Source organism: Podarcis melisellensis (assembly GCF_964234715.1).
Source record: "Podarcis melisellensis genome assembly, chromosome: 9".
Taxonomy (NCBI): Eukaryota; Metazoa; Chordata; class Lepidosauria; order Squamata; family Lacertidae; genus Podarcis; species Podarcis melisellensis.
In genome coordinates this window covers 15,458,403-15,474,834 of record NC_138541.1, presented here as the reverse complement: position 1 = coordinate 15,474,834, position 16,432 = coordinate 15,458,403, and the positions used below count along the sequence as shown (strand labels likewise).

Here is a 16,432-nt window from a genome sequence, read left to right as displayed (position 1 = left end):
GAAGACAGATTCATGGTTCCTGGGAACCAGCGCTTTCATTGTAAAGATGCTGCAAGTTTTAACGAGTGGCATTGTGCAGGCAGCAACGCCAACCAAAATCTCAGAAGCTAGGAGTTGGCCAAGCAAGACTTGCAGCAGCTGGACACGGGAGTTCAGCTCTCAGCAAAACTATCTGAACCACCCCGTGGCAAGCAAGCCAAGGATGAATTGCAAAATAGTGTTAAGCTGATCAATGCAAAATGGGAGCAAATGTACCCTGAGCAAATCTGCAAGATTTAGACAGGTCACAAGAGTCCAGAATTTCTTTGCAGAATTGCTAATTGCAGGGGCTTCAAATATATCTTACCTCTTAGGACACATGCATACCCCATGAAAAGAACTGCTTAGGTTTGTGTCCCTTCAAGACTCTAGCCTTCCGTGAGCATACTTCCAACAGTTGTCATATCTACCTGTCAGATGGCAATGGTAGCCAGTCAGGACTCCGACCTACTTTCATAGAATCATAGAGTTGGAAGGGGTCCTGAGGATCATCTAGTCCAACCCCCTGCAATGCAGGAATATGCAGCTGTCCCATACTGGGATCGAACCTGCAACCTTGGCATTATCAGTGCCACTCTCTAACCAACTGAGCTATCCATGCTTTTATTTTGGAGCAAAACTATTTACAGTGCAGAGCCACAAGTTCATGTCTGCCTCAGTCGCTAGCGGAATCCGGGAGTGGTCATTTCCGGGTCTTCCCCCAGCATAAGAGCTTCATCACCCCCAGCCTTTTCCTTCCTTCTTTGCATTTTACACCTCTGCGCAAGGTGGGCGACGGAAGAGGCATGCTTCCCTCCTGGCCGGCTTGGCCAGGAGCGGTGCTGAGGCTCCCAGCAGCATCCTCTGGTCCCTTCCCCTCTTCCCCGCTGGAGGTATGGCTTTCCTGACCACAGGAAGAGGAACTGCTTCGCAAGATTTTCGGAGGTTCCCTGTAACCCAACTGCCCCTCTGCTTCCCTACCCTGTTCGATGGCAGTACCCTGACACTACCTAAGCAAGATGAACTGCTGCACTAAGGACTTCCTGGGAGCCTATTTTTACCTCTAGGTAAAGGTAAAGGGACCCCTGACCATTAGGTCCAGTCGTGACCGACTCTGGGGTTGCGGCGCTCATCTCGCTTTAGTGGCCGAGGGAGCCGGTGTTGGTCCGCAGACAGCTTCCGGGTCATGTGGCCAGCATGACTAAGCCGCTTCTGGCGAACCAGAGCAGCACACGGAAACGCTGTTTACCTTCCCGCCGGAGTGGTACCTATTTATCTACTTGCACTTTGACGTGCTTTCGAACTGCTAGTTTGGCAGGAACAGGGACTGAACAATGGGAGCTCACCCCGTCGCAGAGATTCGAACCGCCAAGCTTCTGATCGGCAAGTCCTAGGCTCTGTGGTTTAACCCACAGCACCACCCACATCCCTTCTAGCCTGTTCCAAACCCATGGGATGTCACATTTTGTAAATCCAGGCTCACATCGTGACTACATACTGATATCACACTAAACTACGGTTTCATGTGACCGGGGAGGAAACCAACCCTCCAATTACCTAGAATGTCCAAAGAGCGTTTGCTCAGGCCATTGACAGCCTTTGCAAAGGGAATAGCCAAATGCTGCATCTTCTGGGCTTCCAGAGCTGCACAGCACTCGGGCAGCAGGAGGAAGCTGGAGATAGCCTCCTGGTGAGGAGAATTCAGTGGAAGGGCAGGAATCAGGTTGTCCAGCAAAGAAGAAAAGATCTACAGCCGATTTTGCAAAAAAGAAAGAAAAACAGTGTGTTTAACTGGGTATGGATTGCAAACACCCACTCCTACCCCCTTACAGTTAGCTTATTTTTAGCTTTACTTTTGTAAAGTTAATGTAGGAATTGGAGCACACTGCTAAGGCCTTCCTATCGGCTCTGACATCTGTAGGGCTAGGCAGTTCAAAGGGCAGCAGCAAAACTACCCAACAGAAGCCAAAGCTATGTACAATTGTAATGTACACAGTGCTTTTGCACGTAGCTGTTTGTAACTGTACACACCATTGTGCACTAGCATCCTTGATGTCTGTACACAGAGGTGGGCATGTTTTCAAACTAGTGTGCAACGGTGATCTCTCTTCCCCTCCCCTCACTTAAGGTGGATCTAGACACGGGGGGACGGGCAGGTGACACGCTATAAGTAAATCAGAAATTAGCTCGTTATAACAAAAGGGAAAAAATCTCTACGGAAAACCACATTTTGAAATTTCCTGCTCTCTGGCACCATCTGGTGTTGCATGTTTATAGTGCATTCAAATCGCTGCTTCTTTACTAATGTAGCCGAGTCCTTAGTGTTTCCACAGATGTTTTTAATACTCTCTTTCTTTGGAATGAGGGGTGTTTGAAACTGTTGTGTTGATTTAATGATATACAGAGGCAATTAAGTCACTGCGCTGCAATGTCAGTATACCTGAGAAAGCACTCTCAGTGTACACACATATGCAGCAAGCCATTTAGGAGTGCATTCTCAGCACAAACTGGAGCATAACCGTTCCAGCTGCTTTAGACTGACAAGAGGGACAGGGGGATGATATCATATGAACAGTGCCCCCCCCAAAGGTGCATGCATCCAGAAGAGAGCGCATGTTATCACCCGTTGTGCACATGCTCTTCGAAATCCATCAGAGATTACAAGCCTAAGGAAAATCAGTCCGGGGGGGCACTGCCGGTCAGTTTGCTCCTCGTTCCCAGTGTTGCTCCTGATAGAACTCAAAGAGGGAGAAGAAGGATGGAGACAAACTTGGAAAAGGTTGGCTCTGTCTCCACATACTGTTGGCCTCTTCACCTTCTGCCCTACAAGTCTCCATGGGAACCAGTCTCGCCACGGGAGGGAAGACCACTCACACCCAAATGTTGACACTAGGAAAAATGGGTCTTTTCTCCCTTACCCTGCCAGCAATCCAGTCCCTTGTAGCAAGTTCCTTGAGCATTTCTCTTGCTTTCTGAAGATCCACTGCTACACAGCAGCCAGTCTCCATGGCAGATCTGGGGGGAAAGTTACCATTTTGACACCTTATACAGTGGTGCTTCAGGTTACAGATGCTTCAGGTTACAGACTCCGCTAACCCAGAAATAGTACCTCGGGTTAAGAACTTTGCTTCAGGATGAGAACAGAAATCGTGTGGCAGCAGCGGGAGGCCCCTTTAGCTAAAGTGGTACCTCAGGTTAAGAACAGTTTTAGGTTAAGAATGGACCTCCAGAACGAATTAAGTTCTTAACCAGGGATACCACTGTACAGTGGACGCTTGGGTTGCGAACGTGATCCATGCGAGAGGCACGTTCGTAACCTCCAGCACCGCGTCTGTGCATGCACGGGTTGCGATTCTGTGCATGCTCAAAGCGCGATTTAGTGCTTCTGCGCATGCACCGAAACCCAGAAGTAACCTGTTCTGGCACTTCCGGGTTCAGCACGGTGCGCAACCTGAAAATGCTCAACCCGAAGCATCTGTAACCTGAGGTATGACTATATAAGAAAATCAAAATAATTTCCTAACAAAACCTCCACGGCGTCTTCTGCATGTTTGGCCCCATGCGGTGAAAGCTACTTACCGTGGTTTCAAAAAACTTGCTGCCAAACAAGGAGAGGAAGAAAATATTGTTTCGATTTCTCTGCAGGAAAAGGAGAAGAAAACCAATTTTAAAAACCAGCAACAAGTCGGCCTGGTTACAGGCGTGTTGGATTTCATACTGATGTAAACACTCTGTCTGGGGGTACTGGTGGATCATTTTAAAATAGTTTAAAATCCAGTTTACAGGAGCCCTAGTAATTGCAATGTTAATACTTTCGGATTATGAAGAGTTCCATATTAACATATTAATCCTATGTTTTTGGAAGCAGGTCCCAGGAAGTATGTTTAGGATTGCATTCTAAATAGAGCTTAAATCTGGGATGGGGAATCTGCAGTTTTCCATAGGTTCTTGGTCTCCCAAATTACATTAGTCTCAAACATCATGGTCGATGGTTGGTTTTGATGGGAGTTGTAGTCTAGCAACATCAGGAGGGCCACAGGACTGCTGTCATAAACAGAAGCAACGGAACATCCAATTGCCAACACCCAAGTAAGACTCATCATAAAATTAATTTTCTGCAGCACGGGTTCCCAAACTGTGGAGTACAGACCACCAGGGGTCCATGAGTGTCATTCAGGTGTGTCTGTGGATTCATGTGGATTCCATTGCATTATATATATTCACATTGATTTTTAATTGCTTCTTTTACTTTCTGTATTGTATCTTACTGATTCACAGCCTATGGCCAGTGGCGTAGCGTGGGTTGTCAGCACCCGGGGCAAGGCAAGTAATTTGCGCCCCCTAACCTGTGGATTTGCGCCCCCTAACCCTAACCCCCAGATGTTGCGCCCGGTGCGGTCGGCCCCCCCTGCACCCCCCACGCTACGCCACTGCCTATGGCATCCCAAGTTGTAATGCAACAAGATATAATTGCTGTAAGAAATAAAAAATAAGACAGCATCGAGCACGGTGCACTGCGACAAGAGGCAGAAAAATATTTAAGTAGTCTACTGAGACCCTCAGCAATCTTCAAGTGGTCCGTGATGGGGAAAGTCGGGGAACCACAGACCTGCAGTAAACATGGCAACCGGTTTACTAAAGAACCCTTTTTGAAATTGGCCGGGGAGCCCCAGCCAGATGGGCAGGGTATGAATAATAAAATTATTATTATTATTATTATTAGGCTTGTGCAATAAATTGTAAATCTGTCCAGCATTTTGGGAAGGATCATTGCAATAATAGAATTAAGAGTGCCACATTGACAGAGAACAGAACTGTCTACAGTGGCTCTCCTATGATGTTTTAGTTGTAAAGCCTGATAAAAACAGGATCGAAGCTTTATGCTCTGTTTTTCCTCCTGTTAAAGGAAAAGAAAATATAGACTGCAACCTTTTGGCCGTCTGCCGCGTCACACTTTCAGCTGTTGCCAACAACCACTTCTCCATCATTGCCCTGTCGATCAGGCTAATCTTTGGCAAGGTTTCCATAGAGGTGGGTGTATTTGCATACGCAGAATCCTTCGAAACAAAAACACGCCACATACAATACAAAATGTCATGTCAAAGAGTATCCCTCGGTGTCACATGGCTAATCATTGATAATAGAAAGCCACCAAGGACAGAGATCATCATCACAGAATTGTAGAGTTGGAAGAGACACCCCACACCCACAAGAGTCATTTAGAGCAACCCCCTGGAATGCAGGAATCTCAACAAGCCAGATGGCCCTTCAACCTCTGCCCATAACCCCCCAATGAAGGATAGTCCCCCCTCCTTCTGAGGGAGTCTGTTCCACTGTTGAACAGCTCCTACCATCAGAAAGTTCTTCCTGGTGTTTAGTCCAGAAGCGGTGCATAGGTTTGAGATGAGGTACGGGCCGCTCAAATTTGGTCCAAATAGTTTAAAACAGGCTTCCCCAAACTTGGCCCTCCAGATGTTTTTGGCCTACAACTCCCATGATCCCTAGCTAGCAGGACCAGTGGTCAGGGATGATGGGAATTGTAGTCTCAAAAACATCTGGAGGGCCGAGTCTGAGGAAGCCTGGTTTAAAAGATCAGCTGTTGAAAACTTATCTATAGTTAAGAAATAGCTACAGCTACAGTTCACGGTTACAGCTGAATACTGGGACAATTCACAAAATGCCATGCAGAATGTGCAAGGTTTCAATATACTCCAGATAGAATTATCTCAGCAATCCTTATAAATAGTCTGGTTAGGAAGCTCAGAATTATTCTTCCCATACTGCACCTGGGGTCAGGGAGAGGAATGTAGAAGCAGAGAAAGAGGAAAAGGCTGAACACCTTAGGCAAGCCACAATGTAGTGAGTTCAGGCCCAAGATGTGGTTTGAACTCAAGAGTTTCAGCCTCATTATCTTTAGTTATTACCGAAGTTATTATTAGCAGTTCGCCAAAGCTAGAAGTATGCTACTGCATTATTTTATTTTTCTGTGCATTGCTTCCTATAAGCCACCCTGAAGTGCTTTGAAATTGAATAAAAAAATATATAAACAGCTATATAGATATATTTAAAAACTCAAACACACACAGAAAGAGAGCTCAAGAGAACAACAGTACAGTGGAAACTCAGTTGTCGAACGTAATCCATTCCAGAAGATCGTTTGACTTCCGAAACGTTTGACAACCAAGGCACAATAGGCGGACAGCAATTTCGATGGGAGAAAATGGAGGAATGCGCCTCAGAAGCCATTCTGAGGCGCGTTCACAAACGGAATCATTCAACTTCCAGGTTTTCGGCATTCAGGTTCCAAATCATTCGGCTTCCAAGACACTCGAAAACCAAGGTTCTACTGTACATACATAAAATTAAATTGGATCCAATGCAGATATCCACTGGGATAAAAAACCTCCATTGAGAAGGCTTGTTGAAAGCCGGCATGAACAAGCTATTTATGGCTGTGCCCCCATCCTTTAGAAAACACCCCAAAGTCAACAGAATATACAGAAAAGGTGAGCCATCTACCTGCGTCCGAATCACCGTGGCAAAGGTGACGTATGGTCCAGCAAAAATCCGTTTTACTTGGACACCCAGCAATTCTGCAATGAACATGAAAGCGGATCAGCCCTAAGTGCTCAACCCATGTTAACAGGGCTTCTTTTCCTGGTACTTTCCCTTCCCTCTTCTCCTGGGATCATCAAAGCAAATTCTACAGGAACCATTTTGGGGTGTCCATGGAAGACTATTTAATCAGGAGAAGCTGTGCAAGCCCTGAGTCAGTACCTTAATGCAGCGGTGGACGACCAATAAACTGAGTTTGAATCTGGGGAAGACAGTTCTGTGGGTAGGTGGCTCCGGGGTCAGAAAGAAAGGGATTGGGAACCCATGGCCCTGCAGATACTACTGGACTACAGCTCCCTGCCAATTGGCCAGGGTGGCTGGAGCTGATGGGACGTGGAGTCCAACGACATCCACAAGCACACAGATTCCACATCCCTGATACAGGATACAGACCACAGGAGATTCAGTATTAAATATACATTTTAATAATGAAGAGTATGTTCGTAGTCTACACAGAGCCAGTTTCTTTTCTAAACATTGTTGCTGTTTTTATTTTCTAAGTCTTTTGTACAATTTTCAGAAACGCAGGTGACTCAATTAATTAAATTTTTGAAAGAGAAAAGATGTACCATTAGGAGAAACCAGAGCGCTGATGTTAAAACATTGTCTCCCGTCGCTTTTGCTAGAAGATGGTCCGCTTCCATTGTGCTGCTGCTGGGGTCCACGTCCAAAAGATATCAGCTGCCCAGAAGCAGAGATGCAAACAGTGTGATAGCTGTTTGAGGGGAGAAAAGTGTAAGTTTAATCTGTGATGCGCCTTACAGAATATGACTTGAGGTCCAATAGTGAAGCTCTTGTTTCTGTTGTATCAGTTAAATGACCCTTTGTATTATTTAAGATATTCATGTCCCGCTCAGCCATTAGCATTTCTAAGCAGTGTACATAAAAAATAAAGCTTACAGAAAGGCAACTGTAAAATGCAATGTCAGCTCATAGCAATTGATATAATCTTCTGTTTTACAATTTGGAATACTCATTTAAACATCCTTAAAATATCAATGACTTCCCTTCTTCTCTTTCCATGGTTCATTTTGCATATCATAAATCCCTGCATTTTTTTTACAAAAACTAAGCCATTCAGTATTCCATTATTCAAAACTTATTTACACTGTTGAATTTATCTTAATGCTGCCAACGTTTTCAAGTGTACACAATTTTCCCCCATATATTCAATAAATGTTTTCCACTCTTCTCTAAATGTTTATGTTCTTGTTCTTTATTCTGTATGTTAGCTCTGCAAGCTGCGCATATTCCGTCAGCTTAAGTTGCCGTTTTTCTTTAGTTGGGACCTCACTCGTTTTCTATCATACCAATGGATTTTGACAAGTGTTGTGGGTTTTTTTGCTTGCCAGGAATTCCATGTCCCATTACAGCAGGGATGGAGAACCTGTAGCCTTCCAGAGCTGGTTGGACCCCCCCCCAATCATCCTTAGCCAGCACGTTAACGGTCAGAAATGACGAGAACTGTAATCTAACAGCATCTGCAGAGCCACAGATTCCCCATGATCTGTGCTTTACAGTTTCGCTGATGTGCCACTTCACTTTTACGAAACAGCCCCATCCAGACGAAATTCTGTAGGGTGAATCGGTGTAAGCAGGGAATGAGCTGTGTCGACCAGCTCCAACACCCTCATGACAGCCTACTAGCTTGCCCCACTTCCTGAAGCACATGTAGACACAGCAGAAGTGTCAATAGACAGCAAGCAGGTATTGCATGACGTCAGGACCAAGACCAATGTTAAAAAAGGTAAAGGTAAAGGACCCCTGACAATTAAGTCCAGGTGCAGATGACTCTGGGGTTGCGGCGCTCATCTCGCTTTACAGGCCGAGGGAGCCAGCGTTTGTCTGCAGACAGTTTTTCCGGGTCATGTGATCAGCATGACTAAGCCACTTCTGGAGCAACGGGACACCGAAACCAGAGCAGCACACGGAAACGCTGTTTACCTTCCCACTGGAGTGGTATCTATTTATCTACTTGCACTTTTTGGTGTGCTTTTGAACTGCCAGGTTGGCAGGAGCTGGGACCGAGCAACGGGAGCTCATCCCGTTGTGGGAATTCAAACCGCCAACCTGATCGGCAAGCCCCAGAGACTCAGTGGTTTAGACCACAGCACCACCCGCATCCCCTGTAAGACCAACATTACATATGAGTAAGGCTACGGTACATACCTTCCACACGCCAGATGAGAAACAGGACCATCAACTGAGTCAAGTTTTTCGGGGCCAGTCTTTAGGGCTGAAGAACTACGCCCTAGTTGTCCGGCGCTGTCATCTCCAAATGTGAATACGCTGCCGTTCTATTCAGAGTTTTGGCAAAACAGAGTTCTAGCATTAAACTATTATTACTCTTGTTAATAATGCCTACTGCGTGTTTCCAGTTCCAAGAAAATAAAACGGTTCTCATTTCTAATTCCTCTTGCAACCCCAACACACTGCTTTTGTAAATTATCTGCTATGTTCCTTATCTGCTATGAAGGGACCATAGCTCAGCAGTACAGCATGCAGAAGGTTTCAGAGTCAACCCCAGGTATCTCTAGGTAAGGGCTGTTCCCTCGCTTTCAGGCACAATCTGGTGTTAGTCGACATCAAAAGTTTTGGGGTGTACCAACCTGAGTGAGCACAGCGGTATGTTCATCTCCACAGCTGACGTAAATCACATCAAGTTTCCTCAGAGCAGCTATTGAGTGTGGTTTGAAGATTTGCTCTGTTGGAGAGGCATATTTGCTTATCATAATGAAATGTATTTATGTCCAATTTCTTTTGGGAAAAAATGTCATTATGCTACTTTCTGGTCAGATTTCAAATTCACTTCCTATCAAGGCAACCATAATTTTGGAAGACTTTTTATTTTAAAAACTTAAAGCAAAACAAAACAAAAGCATATTAAGTGAGAAAACAGGGCCTCAAACAGAGAAATAAATAGGACAGATGTAATATTTAAAGGTCTGGTGAAGTGGTCTGAACACTAATTTTAAAAGAAGCTTCCGTATAGGGGCATCATACCACAAGGGAATTGTTGCTAACGGGTTCTCTCAACCAGAATTGGGAGAATCTAGATTAATTGAGGAAAAATATGGCTTATCTTGTGATAACAACAACATTGTGTGGACACTGGAGAAAGTGGAGCATTGCATGCATGAGGAACACTTATTCCACAACCATCTTGAAGCACCCTAACTTGTTTATGCTCTGAAGGATGTTGTGGAATTATCAAAACCGCTTCCACTTCAGTTTTACACCTCAATAGTCCTCGCTTCCTTGGGCAACCATTTCCCGAACCATTACACAACCCGCAAGTGGAAGCAACCAAGAGCTGGTCATCAAAGAAACATGATTTCAAAGACCATGCTTACCTTTGGGGTCGGCCTGACTCAATCCCAGCTGGTGTGCATTGTTTTTTCCCCATCCATACACAACTCCGGAAAGGGACAGGGCAAAACTCTGTGACCCGCCGGCAGACACTTGAGCCAACGGGATGCCGTCAAGAGCAGAAATTTGCTGCGGCCCAGCCTGGTACGTGACTTCTTTTCCAAGACCAAGCTGGCCATGACTGTTCTGCCCCCATGAGAAAACTCGGCCATCTTCATTTGAGGAAGAAAATAGATTACGTATTTACATGACAGTCTCCTCACAAGCTGGAAAGACCAGCAAACCTTTCTTCATCAAGGGTACCATTTTCACACCAAGCTGCCTTCTGAAGAACCCCTGGAAACACCAGAGGATTTCAGGGTCTATTCATGAGCAGCTTTTCCCAACCTTGACAATCCTTCACCTCCCTTTGGGCTAAAGCTGGACCTGAGATATCTCTGGTCTGTGGGCCTGACTAGTCCCACCAAGCGTCCCCACTTGGCCCCACAAAAGGCCATTTCAGCCATGCCAACCCCACCTATACTACATCAGGTTTGGGGCAGGGGAAAATAGGTGCCTGCAACGCCCTATGCAAAGCACTGGGCAAGACAGCAATATGAAAGAGGGGGGAAAAGGTCACCTGACGTCACTGTGGTGTCAGGTGATTGGTAGGTGGGAGGCTCCACCCACCTATCAAGCTCCACCCACAAAGGGTTGGGGTGGTAACCCTTTTGCCCACTAGTCAGGGCCAGTTCTATACTCCGGGACTAAGGCCTGCCTAAGATTCCATTGAAGCCATAGCTCTATTGGTTAGAGCATGGTGCTGATAACTCCAAGGTTGCAGGTTCGAATCCCTGTATGGGACAGCAGGTTAGAGTAGATGATTCTCAGGGTCCCTTCCAACTCTACAATTCTATGACATTTTGAGACTCTATTATTACAACCAAGCATTTGAAGCAAATCATAGAAATGGAGCAAAGTTTGAAGTGAATGGTTACCTTTCGCCAGGGCTATTGAGTGATAATTCCCACAAGCAACTTGTATTATTTTGTATTTAGACAAACCATCCACCTTCCTGTAAAAGTCATGGAAAGAAAATTTTAGATTTTACAATTCAGAAAAAAGTATTGAGACAGAATAAATGTATGAAGTCAGTATCCTTAGGGTTATATATTAATTAGGGTTATTTATTAAACATGCCTAGGGGAAGCAGTCTTATTGTGACCGACACTTTTAGAATGGGGGTTTAGGCATTTAAATAGGCTGATGTTGTTTTCTTTTTTTTTAAAGAAAAAGGTTGGCCAAGTGGCCTGGCAAATAATGGTAAACTATTTTTAAAGCATTAAAAAAAAGACAACCATCAAATTGCTAATGTGCCGATGACAAAATAAATCATTGCTATTTTAAATCAATGATTATAACTGAATGTTATGCTAAATTTCCAGAAATGCAGATGACTCATTGAAGCAGTCGTTCTCTTTAGCTTTTAACCAGAACACCAGGGTCAGCCCACAGCAGTAATATGTATTCTTAAAGAAAAAAACAAGCAAAAGGTAAGAGGGAGAAGTAACAGCGACTATTACAAAACTGAAACAAAGTTTAAAGGCAGCTGTGCTAAGCAAGCAATCAGCCTGGGAGAGAGGCATTTCCTTCCCCAGGATTTTGATTACAAACAACTTTCTCAGTTTTTTCTTAACTGCAAGAAAGCAAAGCCATATAGTTCAATACTAGAACCCATGGTTTGCATGCAGAAGGTCTCAGGTTCACAATTCCTAGCATTTCTAGGTAAGGAAAGGTGAGCAGATTTTGAAGAGGCAAGTACAGCCCAGATCTGAGGCAGAGGAGAAAAAACCTCCCAAGGCTGTCAGGAAAAAGCATAGGTGAAAGGAGATTTGAACTCCCCTTTCCCTGGATTAAGTCAGTACAGTTGGACCTTGGAAGTCGAACGGAATACATTCCGGAAGTCCGTTCGACTTCCAAATCATTCAGAAACCAAGGCACGCCTTCCGAGCTGGACGTTCGGGTTCCAAAGAATGTTTGCAAACCAGAATACTCACTTCCTGGTTTGCGGCATTTGGGAACCAAAACATTAGACTCGCAAGGCATTTGTCAACCGGGGTACGGCTGTATTCCCACATTTACAACACAACTCTGTTTTGGCAAGCGCCGAGAGTATTATTAGCTGCTTACTTTGGAATCAGACGCTCTTTTAATTCTCCAGTGCCCAGCTGTCCAAAAGCTCCAGCTCCCCACGAGAAAACTCTCCCGTTGTTGCAAACGGCCAGTGAGTGCTCCTTCCCACAGCTTACGTGGACAATGGTTTGTGTTTCCAGTGCTTGGATTTGCTCTTTCAAAGATGGACACATAAAAAAGAATATTCATTTGTATAGCCAGAGGGGTCATTGACATATTTAAACCGTCTAGAAAGGTAAATGGTGATTACTTGGGTTCATGAACTCCCCCATTTGTGAGTCAAGATACCCACGGTTTGATCTTGACTTATTTTAGGTGACTATAGTTAGAACAAACCATAGGTCCTCAAGTCTGAAAGCCATAAGTTACAGCAAGAGTGGAGGATTTTGATCTCAAAAAGGGGGAGGGCTCGCACCCCAGGCTTGTTTCTATTAATGCTAAACCATGGTTTAACATCTGAACATGCCACTCAATGCGATTTTTAAAAAATGATTAGCAGCCTCATATCTGGTGTTGGTTGGTAATTCTAAGAACACTCCCCCCAAAAAACCCACACACCAGTGCAGCTTTGATTAAAATCAGAGCTGGTTTTAAAATCAGAGTGGTTAAAATCAGAGCAGTCTTCAAAGGATCAGTCTGCCATCTTCAATCAAAATGGCGTCCACTTGCATCCAAATATAGACAAAATCCTGCTCCTTGACTTCAGAAACCATCACGCAAAGCTTGAAGTAATGAATTAGCAGGTGTCCAAATGAATAGCAAACAGATGAATAAACAACTTTCCAAAATATATAAATCTATTATTTATTGCACAATCTATATAAAGGGCATTTTTGTTGTTGCAAAGAATAGATATGATGGGTCAACTATCCCAAGCACATACCACCCAACTTTTGGGGCATGAGAAAGCAGGACATCCGCACACTCTTTCCGCCAGGCAGATGCGCAATTTGAAAACGGAAACAAAGCAAAAAACAAAAAATATTCTAAAAATGTTCTTAAAAAACAATGCCCAGGTAAAGCATCTAAAAGCAGTTAAAAACATTATTCCTTTCAGTGATCTCACAAGTTGGCAGGTTCAGTGAGACCGCAGTTTTGTGCCGGGAAACAAATCAGGTAATAATGGCCCATGGGGTATGGGGTTAAGGAGACCCCATCTGCGTGTGCAGGAAGGTAAGAAAGCAAACTTGAAACACAGAAGGGGAAAACAACCTTGCTGTGCAGATCTGGTGAGAACAACAACAACAATTTATTATTTATACCCCGCCCATCTGGCTGGGTCCCCCCAGCCACTCGGGCCGCTTCCAACAAAACACTAAAATACAATAACCTATTAAACATTAAAAGCTTCCCTAAACCGGGCTGCCTTTAGATGTCTTCTAAAAGTTTGGTAGTTGTTTTTCTCTTTGACATCTGGTAGGAGGGCGTTCCACAGGGTGGACGCCACTACCGAGAAGGCCCTCTGCCTGGTTCCCTGTAACTTGGTTTCTCGCAGTGAGGGAACCGCCAGAAGGCCCTCGGCGCTGGACCTCAGTGTCAGGGCAGAACGATGAAGGTGGAGACGCTCCTTCAGGTATACTGGACCAAGGCCGTTTAGGGCTTTAAAGGTCAGCATCAACACTTTGAATTGTGCTCGGAAACATGCTGGGAGCCAGTGTAGGTCTTTCAAGACCGGTTTTATATGCAGCCGCTCCCAGTCACCAGTCTAGCTGCCGCATTCTGGATTAATTGTAGTTTCCGGGTCACTTTCAAAGGTAGCCCCACAAGAGAAAGGGAAATCTTCCTCTTCCTAAGGGATGAGGGTGTAACAAAAGAAAGGCAGTGACCAAAAACAAGTAGTTGCATTTGTTCCATCCCTTTTCTAAAGGCAGTCTTGGATTAATTACTGCTTCCGCGCTCCTTGTGAAAGCAATATTTTCCAGGAAACTTATTTGCTGAAAAGAGCGTGATGCAAAATGGCAAAGGGTCATCAAGCCTCCACTTGCAAAACCGTCTAGTTTTTTTGTTTTTTTCTGGAAGCCTAATTTCAGTTTGGGCAAGTGCCCGGAGCAGACAAAAAAACCTCATTATCTCAAATAACAGGGAGACCAGCTGGTGGCAAGAGCGCGCAAGAGAGAGGAACGGAAACCGAAAGTGTCTTTGCAAAGCGCGCCTCCTCACCAGAGGCTCTTATAAAAGGATGCGAGTCAAGGCTGAGAAGCGGAAACTGAAACTTAAAAGGCGCTCTCAGGTACAGCGGTGACTCACCCCTACGTGGCAGGGAAAGGGCTGAAATATTTTCTCTCGGTGGGCGAGAAGAAGAGCCCCCCAACCCAAACCACTTTAGAAGCAGCCGAGTGGTGCAGCGGTAAAACTGCTAGCACATTTGCTAAGCAAGATCCGGTATGGGTTCAGATTGGATGGGGTGGACCAGGGGTTGGAATAGATGGTCCTTAGGAATCCCTTCCGACGCTACCATTCTAGGATTCTATTTAATTTCAAGCCCCCAACCCCGGGGGTGTCCCCTGGTGGGAAGGGAATGGCTTGCATTTCCCCACAACATCCTTTAGATGTTTGCCCCCCTCGCAGGTGTGTGTGTGTTTCCAGTCTACAAACAGGAAAAGTTGTAAGGAAGGATCCTTAAAATACAGTATTATACACAAAGAGGGACGAATATCCCAGCTCAACAAAAGGAGAGAAGGAGGGGGAAGCGAAGTTTTTGCCTTCGCCAGGGCAGGGGACGTCTACTTCATTTTTTTCATTTTCACTAACAATATTTGCATGCCCGGCCAGGAATGCCCGGCCAGCTCACATCAATGCATATATTATTATTATTTGTAATAATCCTTCACCCGAGGATCACAGGACGGTTCGAAACACAAAGTGACAAAACGAAAACGCAAAACAAGACAATAAAACAAAAGCAAAACAAACCAATACACCCCCCCCAAAAAAAGCAGCATTAAAAATATTATTTCTGGCTTCTTTGGAAAGGAAGTGCAAAGAGGAAGATGCTCCGTTCACTCTTAAGATCGGGGCCTCCCCTCCTTCTCTCCCCTTTGTGATGGAAAGAGATTTCCCAAATTTAGAAACTGCGAAGTGAGAAGAGGGTTAGAGATGGTAGAAAAAGACAGGCGCGCGCCCCCCACGCCGACCCTTCGTGTAGTGTCCCTACCTGGCACGTGGGCGCGCCGCTGCCCCGGGGGGAGCCTCCTGCCCAGCTGCCCCTGGGCGTTGTCCCCGCAAGAAGCCACGCTGCCATCGGCCCGAAGCAGCAGCGAGTGCCGCTCCCCGCAGGCCACCAGCACCACCTCCGGCCCGCCGGGGGCTTCGGGGGCCCGACGGAAAGGCAGCGGCTCCGAGACCCCCTCCTCGCCCAGCCCCAGCTGCCCGAAGGAGCCGTTCCCCCAGCAGCACAGCATCGTCGGCATCCTTGCTCCCTCCCTGCCCAACTTCGGCTCAACTTTCCTCCAGCTGGCTGAGCACCTCTTGCGCGCAACTGAGCTCTGGGCCTGAATGATGGCCAAACCGGCCCGCCTCTCCCAGAGGGCCCCGCCCACAAAAATATTCGGAGGATCGGAATCAGGGAGGGAAGACTAGAATCACAGCATCGTGGAAGTGGAAAGGGATCCACCAGGGTCATCTATTCCAACGCCCTGCGTTGCATCCCTCTCCTTGCTGGAGGAGTAGGGAGTTTCCTTTTTGCTTGTCACACAGCTCTTAAAACCGCAGGGGGACGGATAAGAAGACCTTTTAAAAAAATAAATGCAGGTATTGTTGTTGTGTGTTTCTTCCCCCTGTTGGCAAGCATACTGTGTTTTTATCTCTTCCATTATTATTATTATTATTATTATTATTATTATTATTATTATTATTATTATTATTATTAATACAGCAAGAAAAGAAGAAAAGAAAGAGAAAAAACAAATACCAAATTACGCACAGGAATAACCACAGACACATAATTTTCTTAACAAACGATAAAACATAAATTCGTCTTAACACTAAAGACCCAACTTCCCGTCTATTCCATATTTCGATTTCATATTACTTATTGTCCATACACACTTTTATCATAATTAAACTTTTTCTTAATATATCTTAATTCTACCTTGCAACTATTACTGAAGTTCCTCGAATGCTGCAGACTGTATTTTTAAAGTGCTGCACACCTTAGCTTGCAGTGCGTCAGTCTCCTGCCAGTGCACTGTAACACTCGTTGCTGCAAGAAGTCACACTCACTGATTTTCAGCCTGTTAGGTGGCTGTTAAATGCACAG

The 16,432-nt window shown here is 45.3% G+C and overlaps 1 protein-coding gene across 1 annotated transcript in view; it reads right to left on the bottom strand.

Moving 5' to 3' along the window:
- Window positions 1-15,648, bottom strand: part of LOC309377506 (putative E3 ubiquitin-protein ligase HERC6) — a 28,869-nt gene extending 13,221 nt beyond the window's left edge. The window contains exons 1-12 of the mRNA XM_081924867.1: window positions 15,329-15,648; window positions 12,172-12,328; window positions 10,980-11,056; window positions 9,987-10,214; window positions 9,243-9,337; window positions 8,803-8,930; window positions 7,203-7,348; window positions 6,538-6,611; window positions 4,948-5,075; window positions 3,598-3,657; window positions 2,937-3,033; window positions 1,576-1,765 (exon numbers count right to left, since the gene is read on the bottom strand). Of these exons, the coding sequence (XP_081780993.1) occupies window positions 1,576-1,765; window positions 2,937-3,033; window positions 3,598-3,657; window positions 4,948-5,075; window positions 6,538-6,611; window positions 7,203-7,348; window positions 8,803-8,930; window positions 9,243-9,337; window positions 9,987-10,214; window positions 10,980-11,056; window positions 12,172-12,328; window positions 15,329-15,584 (1,636 nt within the window). The 5' untranslated portion in view covers window positions 15,585-15,648. The remainder of the gene's footprint in view (window positions 1-1,575; window positions 1,766-2,936; window positions 3,034-3,597; window positions 3,658-4,947; window positions 5,076-6,537; window positions 6,612-7,202; window positions 7,349-8,802; window positions 8,931-9,242; window positions 9,338-9,986; window positions 10,215-10,979; window positions 11,057-12,171; window positions 12,329-15,328) is intronic.
- Window positions 15,649-16,432: the final 784 nt, after the last annotated feature.